Source organism: Alosa alosa, chromosome 7 (genome assembly GCF_017589495.1).
Source record: "Alosa alosa isolate M-15738 ecotype Scorff River chromosome 7, AALO_Geno_1.1, whole genome shotgun sequence".
Classification (NCBI taxonomy): Eukaryota; Metazoa; Chordata; class Actinopteri; order Clupeiformes; family Clupeidae; genus Alosa; species Alosa alosa.
The window spans coordinates 27,619,619-27,627,605 of record NC_063195.1 but is presented as its reverse complement, the minus strand read 5'-3'; the positions used below and the strand labels follow the sequence as shown (position 1 = coordinate 27,627,605).

The 7,987-nt window shown below is 42.2% G+C and overlaps 2 protein-coding genes across 3 annotated transcripts; one reads left to right on the top strand and one right to left on the bottom strand.

Moving 5' to 3' along the window:
- Nucleotides 1-615: 615 nt before the first annotated feature.
- On the bottom strand, nt 616-2,208 carry wdr83os (WD repeat domain 83 opposite strand). The gene is made up of 4 exons (XM_048248317.1): nt 2,048-2,208; nt 1,610-1,715; nt 1,259-1,356; nt 616-991 (listed from the first exon to the last, which is right to left on the bottom strand). Exons 1-4 carry the CDS (start codon nt 2,095-2,097, stop codon nt 925-927), a joined length of 321 nt encoding a protein of 106 aa, XP_048104274.1. The 5' UTR covers nt 2,098-2,208; the 3' UTR covers nt 616-924.
- Nucleotides 2,209-2,339: 131 nt separating this feature from the next.
- wdr83 (WD repeat domain containing 83) lies at nt 2,340-6,794 on the top strand. Of its 2 annotated transcripts, none has more exons than XM_048248316.1 (9): nt 2,340-2,634; nt 2,814-2,934; nt 3,241-3,346; nt 3,448-3,496; nt 4,950-5,076; nt 5,247-5,314; nt 5,486-5,594; nt 6,065-6,232; nt 6,478-6,609. In XM_048248316.1, exons 1-8 carry the CDS (start codon nt 2,532-2,534, stop codon nt 6,192-6,194), a joined length of 813 nt encoding a protein of 270 aa, XP_048104273.1. In that variant the 5' UTR covers nt 2,340-2,531; the 3' UTR covers nt 6,195-6,232; nt 6,478-6,609. The 2 variants fall into 2 exon arrangements, with proteins under 2 accessions (XP_048104273.1, XP_048104272.1); XM_048248315.1 differs by having other exon boundaries at nt 2,342-2,634; nt 6,065-6,179; nt 6,478-6,794.
- The last annotated feature ends 1,193 nt before the right edge of the window (nt 6,795-7,987 follow it).

Here is a 7,987-nt window from a genome sequence, read left to right as displayed (position 1 = left end):
TTCATTTACTGGTAGTTTATATAAATGGTTGGTAAAGTTGGTGGAGGACTCATGGCAACAGCCTGTGATGTGAAGCCTGCGCAAGCCGGACTGGTACACGTCATTTGCATTCAGACTTTCTATTATGTATCAGTTTTCATGAGACAGATTTCTTTGTAGCAGGCATCTACGCTCACAGTTTGCTGGGGTAGCTTTGTCTTACACTGATTCAAGGGCTGGTCACCATAGTAACTGGCACGCATACACATTTACTCTGTGTGAGGTAAAATCAAAACTCTGCAGGTTTTCTGGCCATGTTAGCAACAAATGTCAACATTATGGCTCACGTGCATGATTTGTAGTTTATGGTCTTTGTGTGTTTACTGCTATGGTGGGATTTATTTACCCTTATGAACAACTGAACCCGCAAAATAACACACTATAATATTATTATAGTGAAATCGGTATGCATTAGATATAATGGTTGTTTTTAAACTTCTTGCACTTGCATGAAAATCGCTAGCATACACACACTCACAAAAATACACACACACAATCACACACACACACACACTAAGCCCTGCCTTTCCTATGCACGAGTCCCATTAGAGGAATAAAAAGTTAAAGAGAAGTAACTGGAGTTGACGTTAAAAAACGCTTTTTATTTCATATAACGTGACGTGCGAGTGTAATAAATCAAAATGAATGTTGCAAATGAAGCAGAGCAGTCCATTGTGTGTAGCCAACCATGGCGAGGAACGGTCACTGGGAGACCTCGGTCCTCACTCCCTCCAGTCCACTCTGACCTTCTGTATTAGCGTGACCCAGAGGGTCTGTGGTCCATCTTGCTCTGCTTCCTGGTTCTCAGGAAGGCCGTCCCTGCGTCTCTCTGTAGTCTGGTGGTCGCTGTAGAGGCCCAGGCTGGCGTCGAGACTGGAGCCAGGACTACCAGGGCGGAGACATGGGCTGTGGGTTCTGCAGGTATGACATTACTACGGCTGAGATGGACAACCTGTACGTCAGGAGGAAGAGGAAAGATGATGGAGGATGGAGGGATGGGGGGCCAGAGAGCAGGACAAGAAGAGAGGTCAATGAGACTAAGTACAAACTAAATGGTAATGCTGGCTGTGGTAGAGTTAAAAACTACATGGACAAAATGTCTAATCATGTATGCCTCCTGAAAAACAAACCGAGTGGTGCCTGACCTATTCAACAAGCTTAAGAACAAAACCTCTTACAATGTGAATGGTGATTCACGATCAATCTGTCCTTCACTTACATGAAACTGCTCATCATCTGTTTGGTGTCTTCCGAGCTACGCGAGTTGGCAAAGCTGATGAATGAACAGTACACTGCAATCCACGCACACCACTTCAGCTGCAAAAAGACAAAGGTAAACACAGAATTAGAGAGGATGGAACTGTACGACACAAAACACTTTATATGGGACTAAAAGGACTTTGACTACACACACACAGAACATCTGAACAACAACATAATATACTTAGATGCATATCCTGCTGTTTAATCTTTGCAAATCACTCTGAATGTTTTATCCATTCATTAATATGTAACAAGCACTGGACAGGGATTTTGTTTTGTTGATGTGTAACTTGTCAAGGAGGGTCACCTTGAGCATCAGGCCACACATGCTAAAGATCATGCCGAGCAGGTTCATGTAGTCAGGTGTAGGGTCCTCCATGGTTGGGTTCGACTCTGTGCTGGGGGCTTTGTAGCTTCAAGTAAAGATATTTGTTTAATGTTGGCTCACTAACAAGCGACAATATCAATTCCTCACAGAGGAACAACTTGTTAATTACCACACGTCTGAAATACAATCACTGAATGAAAAACACAATAGGCTACAGAAGGAAAATAATACATTATAAAGCTTGCGTCATCGAGATTTAAAGAACATTGTTACGTTCATCGCCGACTGTATTAGCAAACATGCTTATCGTATTAGCAAGTTAGCTAGCAACAGCCATTGAACCATTAAGTAGCTTGTTAGCTGAACGACTATGTGTTATTAACGCTGTTTATGGGGACTCACGCTTGATCAACTCACCGAAAAATCTTATTCTGTCGCCGTGGGTCTGCCATGTTATTAGTGGACATAGTATGAAACGACGAGCACCTTCTCAATCTACTTTCAGGATTAAACCCCACTTTGACTTGCCCAGCTGATCAGGAAAAGGAAAGGCACCGGGTTTCCGATTAGTAAATATATATATTTCAAAGTAAAAGCCACCAGAATTTGGTGATTTTTGCACATGCAATGTTTTAAATCCAACGACTTTTATTTTGATAACACTTATCCCAAAGCTCCTCGCGCCATATCACGGAAGTCGCGAGGTTCTGGCCTATGGGTTCTGTTTACGATTCAAACTGCATGTGTTTTTTTTAGCTCCAGCAAAAGTCAGTGAACACTCTAAGGAAAATACTTTAAGTCATAGAATTTCAAAGGGATTGGCAGTTAACCAACTGAGTCAACTGAGCATTACTCTGCAACGAAATGCTCCCTTTTATCAGCTAAAACTCCAGTTTAAATAATGGCATTTCCACTGCCACGGCCACTGCCTCCTCAGCTTCCAAAGCACTTGCACCGAGCTATAGATTGTCAACAGGGAGCCGTCAGAGCTGTGCGTTTCAATGGTAAGACAAATGCCATGCATGCCGACTACACTCTGTAGAGTAGCATCATCTTATGCTAAGATTAGCTATAGCAAAAAACATGACTTGAATTTCCCTTTGGGGATCAATAAAGTATCTATCTATCTATGATTTGCCTAAGTTCAGTTGTGCATTAGAGATACAACTTTCTCTTCCCTCAGCCGATGGGAACTATCTGTTGACGTGTGGCAGCGACAAGTCGTTGAAGCTTTGGAGTGTCTCTAGGGGAACCTTACTAAAGACCTACAGTGGCCATGGTTACGAGGTGCTGGATGCAGATGGGTGAGTACTGTGATGTTAAAGGTGGGAATACTTATTTGTTGCAGTTTGATCAAGCCTTATCCAATTAATGGTTCATGTTGTCACGTCTATGCTTTACATTCATGTCATCCTCCTTGTGTGACAAACAGTGATGAAGCTCACCTCACAGGAGTGCTTTGCTTCTCCTGCACTAGGCATGCTCACCAATCAGAATTGGCCCAACTTCAAGCGAAATTTGGAATATTAAACTGAAGCGAATAAGAAAACATCCAATAAGATATTTCCTCTCTAGTGTCTGATACTCACTTCTCCCTCTCTGCGCTTCAGGTCTTACGACAACAGTCAGCTCTGTTCCTGCAGCTCAGATAAGACGGTGATCCTGTGGGATGTGGCATCAGGACAAGTGACCCGCAAACTGAGAGGCCACGCCGGAGTGAGTGAGCTACCCCTGTGGCCATACGGTTATGTGAAGTCACTTACATTCATTTGTATTTTTTTTTTTTTTTAAACTTTGTGTCCTGCTGCTGTTCCCAGAAAGTCAACTGTGTGCGGTTCAATGAGGAGGCTTCGGTGATACTGTCAGGTAAGGAAACTTGGGAGTTCATCCCAGACAACGTACAGCAGGGGTCTCAAACTCAAATGAGCTGGGGGCCAATTCTGCCAACGTCATCTGATTGGAGGGCCGGCTATTTCTGAAAATGCAATGTTCTTTTTTTTCAAATACCACACAAAACTGCAAACAGAAAGTGCAAGTGTTTTTATCTAGTTTTAGACACCTGTGCTAGGAACCTTAGCTTATAAATAAAATAATGATAAAATAAATATTAATACAAATTATAAAATAAATGAAAAACATTAAAACAGGTATGTGTGTGTGTGTTTCACACCAAATAAAAATATTTCCTCTCATAACTTTTTTAAACCTGGCAAACTAGGCATCAGGGTTAAGAAAGCCATTGCCAACACCATTGGATTTTTATATCAAAATTTCAAAAGGCCATGGCTTGAAAGTGGTCAGAGATAAAAAATGTAAAAATCTTTGAGTAAAACAAAAGTTTATGAAGGGGGTAAATTTACCCATCTAATTTGTCACTGGATGGCAAGCACCTCAAATGATGCACCTTTCAGTAAATACTGGATGAACATATTTAAGCAGGTTTACTTTCCTTTTTTCATATTACCCACATAACAAATTAACAGGAAAACACCTAAGATGTATACCAACACCTAAGATGTTGTGGTTTAGTAATAGATTACTACAATATAGGCCTATAATAAAGTATTCTGGTCAAACAGTTCCTATCGCGGGTAATCTGCAGTACCCAGAAGTTCGCATCATATTGCGGGTGACTTTGTAGTTCTTTAGAGCCCTATTTCTACTAGCCCTGCTGTCTGTACCACATCCATTACGGACACTATCATCACGATTACCACTGCAACCTCCAAGCTATGTTGGGCAGAGGGTCGAAACAAGCATGGTATGCTTAGTGGACACCGTTGTATACACGCACCTCCATTCACAGACGCACTGTGACTATTCTTCTTCAGAATTAGAATAGGTGAATAACATAGCTTACCTAAGACTTCATCACACGTGAACGTTTTTCAACATTTGGTGTAGGCCTATTTCTGCTTAATTTCTGCTTCAATTTCTGCAACACTATGGCCTGCATCGCTTCCGCGTCATTACATATGCACGTCTTTGTGTTTCTCGCGTGTAATACAAGTATTTCCTGAAAAACTTTGCGCGAGCGATTTTGGGTTTGAATCAAGCTCTGGATGTCTTGCACATAGTGGAGCAGAGTAGGCCTACAAATGAGATTTGTCACCGTACCTGGATCTATCGTCTATTTTAAGCAGTATCGTTGTTTGTCGCAATTAATAGCCTCAAGGGCCGGATTACATTATTATTTTGTCATACGTCGCGGGCCGGAATTGGGCAGGACGCGGGCCGGGTGTTTGAGACCCCTGACGTATAGTATGTGAGCAAGCACCACAGACTGCACTGTACTTACACAGACTCACCTGATGTCTAGGTTCCATTGACGGGACAGTACGATGTTGGGACACCCGCTCACGGAGATTCGAGCCCATTCAGATTCTGGACGACGCCCGGGATGGAGTCAGCAGCCTCATGGTGTGCGAACACGAAATCCTAACTGGGTCAGTACCACAGTCACATTGGACTCTGAAGCCGACATCACCGGCCTCTTGATTGTATAGCACTCGTGCTTCACTCTTAGAGGCCTACAGCTGCCTACAGTATGGTTATATGGTGAGTGAAATGACTGATCACACTTCTAACGGTCTTGGACGGTGTCTCTCTCCTGTAGCTCTGTGGATGGGAGAGTGAGGCATTATGACCTGCGCATGGGGCAGCTCCATGTAGACTTCATCAGCAGTAAGTAGTGTCTTTACACTGTGCATCTTAACACAAGTCGCTGTTTACACAACACAATACACCCAGGGCTAACTGTAGTGTCGCACATTAGAGGCTGATGAACTGATACACTGTTTGCTCATCAGCTGCTTGTATCATTGTGTAACGTGTGTGTCTGTGTGTGTATACCAGGCCCCATCACCTGTGTGTGCTTCAGTCAGGATGGGCAGTGCACGCTCTCCTCCAGCCTGGACTCCACGGTGCGTCTGCTGGACAAGAACACGGGCGAGATGCTGGGAGAGTGAGTGCACACTCTCACCACACACACCTCCTGCTCCTGTGTCCATCTCTCTCTCGCTCTCTCTGAATCTATTCCACCGTCTGTATTCCATTTTGAATTTCCCCTTGGGGATCAATAAAGTATCTATCTATCTATCTATCTATCTATCTATCTATCTAGTCCTTCTAGAGAGAATAGTTTGCAGTCAATATTGCCTCTTTATAAACCTCCACTCCATGATGTGCATTCCCAAGGCATTTACAGTTGCACAGAAAACAACATTGAGCTAATGGTAACTTGAGGACAAACAAACAAAAAGAAAAGTTTTAAAGTCGATATTTTATAGAGCAAAGTGTCTGCATTGGTTTTGAACATCTCAATTAGAAACCGTGTAGGAGCTAATTGAAAAGGGCCTACAGTCATGCTCCAGCTGGTTTTCCCACAGTCACCACATCTCTGTACATCCCTCTACTGTGTGTCTCTGGGAACAGGTACACGGGTCACCAGAACAAGAGCTACAAGCTGGACTGCTGCCTCTCCAGTAAAGACACACACGTGCTGAGCTGCTCAGAGGATGGCCATGTGTACTACTGGGATCTAGTAGAGGTGAGAAGGATGTGACGTTGGCTGGCCATGTGTACTACTGGGATCTAGTAGAGGTGAGAAGGATGTGACGTAGGCTGTGACGTAGGACGGCCATGTGTACTACTGGGATCTAGTATAGATGAGAAGGATGTGACGTAGGCTGACAAGGAATAGAGTTGTGAATACAATTTTAAAATGTATATTCAATATATAACCAAGGAAACAAATAAGGTTGGGCGATTGATAAGGCAGAGCGTTAAACGTAAACCTTTAGAGGTTAAAACCATTGTGACAAGCACCTCTGCTTTCTTCACCTCAGGGATCCATCACGCTGAAGCTGCCCGTGGGCAAAGGGGTTGTCCAATCACTTTCGTTTCATCCAACGGAGCCCTACCTTCTCACAGCAACAGAGGGACGTGTTCAGGTTTGGGGGGCAGAAGAACCAGAGGACGCAAATGAAGAGGGCATGGAGCCTCAAGAATAATGAAGGATGTGACATTCAGTTTGGGGGTAAATTGGATATTACTTGATGGTGAACAGTGGCCTTCCTGAATGTTCCGGTAACTGTTGTGAATAGTTTGTTTACCTACTTATTTTTAAAGCAGTGAATAAAGTTCTTTATATAAAAAAAAAGTGTATTTTTTTTTTTTTGTTGTATCTGATGAAGGGTCTTGGCCCTGAAACATGTGAAAGGTGGTACATTTTTTTCTCCATCCAGCACCTAGAGTTTATCTGCTCTGGATGTCCGTGCCCTTTGTTGACTTTTACATCAACTATTTAATGGGGTCATTTGAAACAATCATAAATAAACCTCTATATTTGCCAGAACTAGATTGCATGTCAGTAGTTAAGTCAAAGTAGAAAAATACAGAAATCCAGATATTTCTCTCTCTACTGCCCACTTGTATCTACTGGACCAGACCTCATTTAGGGTGATTTAGTAGACCCAAACACCTTTCAGAAATGGATCAAACCTGACCCTTTCTAAAGCCAAAGTATGCTGTAACAGTCAGAGATGATCCATACGAGTACTCCCCAACTAGGCGCCACGTCATTTCTGTAAACAAGACCTGTAAAAGCGTAGAAAACAATAGTACCAGCATACAACTGACTAGCTTTTCTTTTAGTAAATCTTATGGTTCAGTTTCAAGGATTATGAGAGAGCGTCATATAGCCTATTTCAACTGGTTCTGCAAAATCTGTGGGACTAGACTACAAATTCTATTTGTACTTGTACTCTGCACAATGAAAAGTTGAATCTAATCTAATCTACAGTAAATTACCATATGTAACCACCTCATGCACTACAACAGTGTTTCAGTTCTCCCAAAAGTCTTTTATTCACCTTTATCAAAACTCGTTCACTGCTAATCACACTGTTCAGCCTGGGTGCTTTAAAGCTTTGGAAGAAATAAACAACCAAATCGATAGGAGTTAAACTGCCTGTGGAAGCAGCTTTTAGCTTCATTAGTATTATAAAAAAGAAAGAAAGAAAAAAGACAACCAATTTACATAAATTCCTGTGTGTTTGCATTCATGTAGAGCATTTAAGTTAATGATATCGGGTAATGGGAACCATTAATTAGACCAGAAACTTGATTCATTTCATCAGTGCTTATAGTTTACGTCCTAAAAAGAGGGATTAATAAATTAATAAATTACTCAATTGATCGATCCATCACTACACTGTTTGACCACAGCTATGTCTAGAGTGTTCAAGTGGACCTATATTTGTGATCTTAGCTTTCATCACAAATTCTTCCTGAGCAACACTTGCACAGCCATGCATGGAAATTCAGACAAGCACACACGGACACACACTCACACAT

Bases quoted from the DNA above. Each gene is read 5' to 3' on its own strand.
- wdr83os (XM_048248317.1), bottom strand. From the start codon at position 2,097: ATGTCCACTAATAACATGGCAGACCCACGGCGACAGAATAAGATTTTT. The intron at 1,716-2,047 runs GTGAGTTGATCA...CTTTACTTGAAG, and splicing joins CGACAGAATAAGATTTTTCG to CTACAAAGCCCCCAGCACAG. The intron at 992-1,258 runs GTAAGTGAAGGA...CCTGACGTACAG, and splicing joins CAGATGATGAGCAGTTTCAT to GTTGTCCATCTCAGCCGTAG.
- wdr83 (XM_048248315.1), top strand. From the start codon at position 2,532: ATGGCATTTCCACTGCCACGGCCACTGCCTCCTCAGCTTCCAAAGCAC. The intron at 3,347-3,447 runs GTGAGTGAGCTA...TGCTGTTCCCAG, and splicing joins AACTGAGAGGCCACGCCGGA to AAAGTCAACTGTGTGCGGTT. The intron at 6,180-6,477 runs GTGAGAAGGATG...TCTTCACCTCAG, and splicing joins ACTACTGGGATCTAGTAGAG to GGATCCATCACGCTGAAGCT.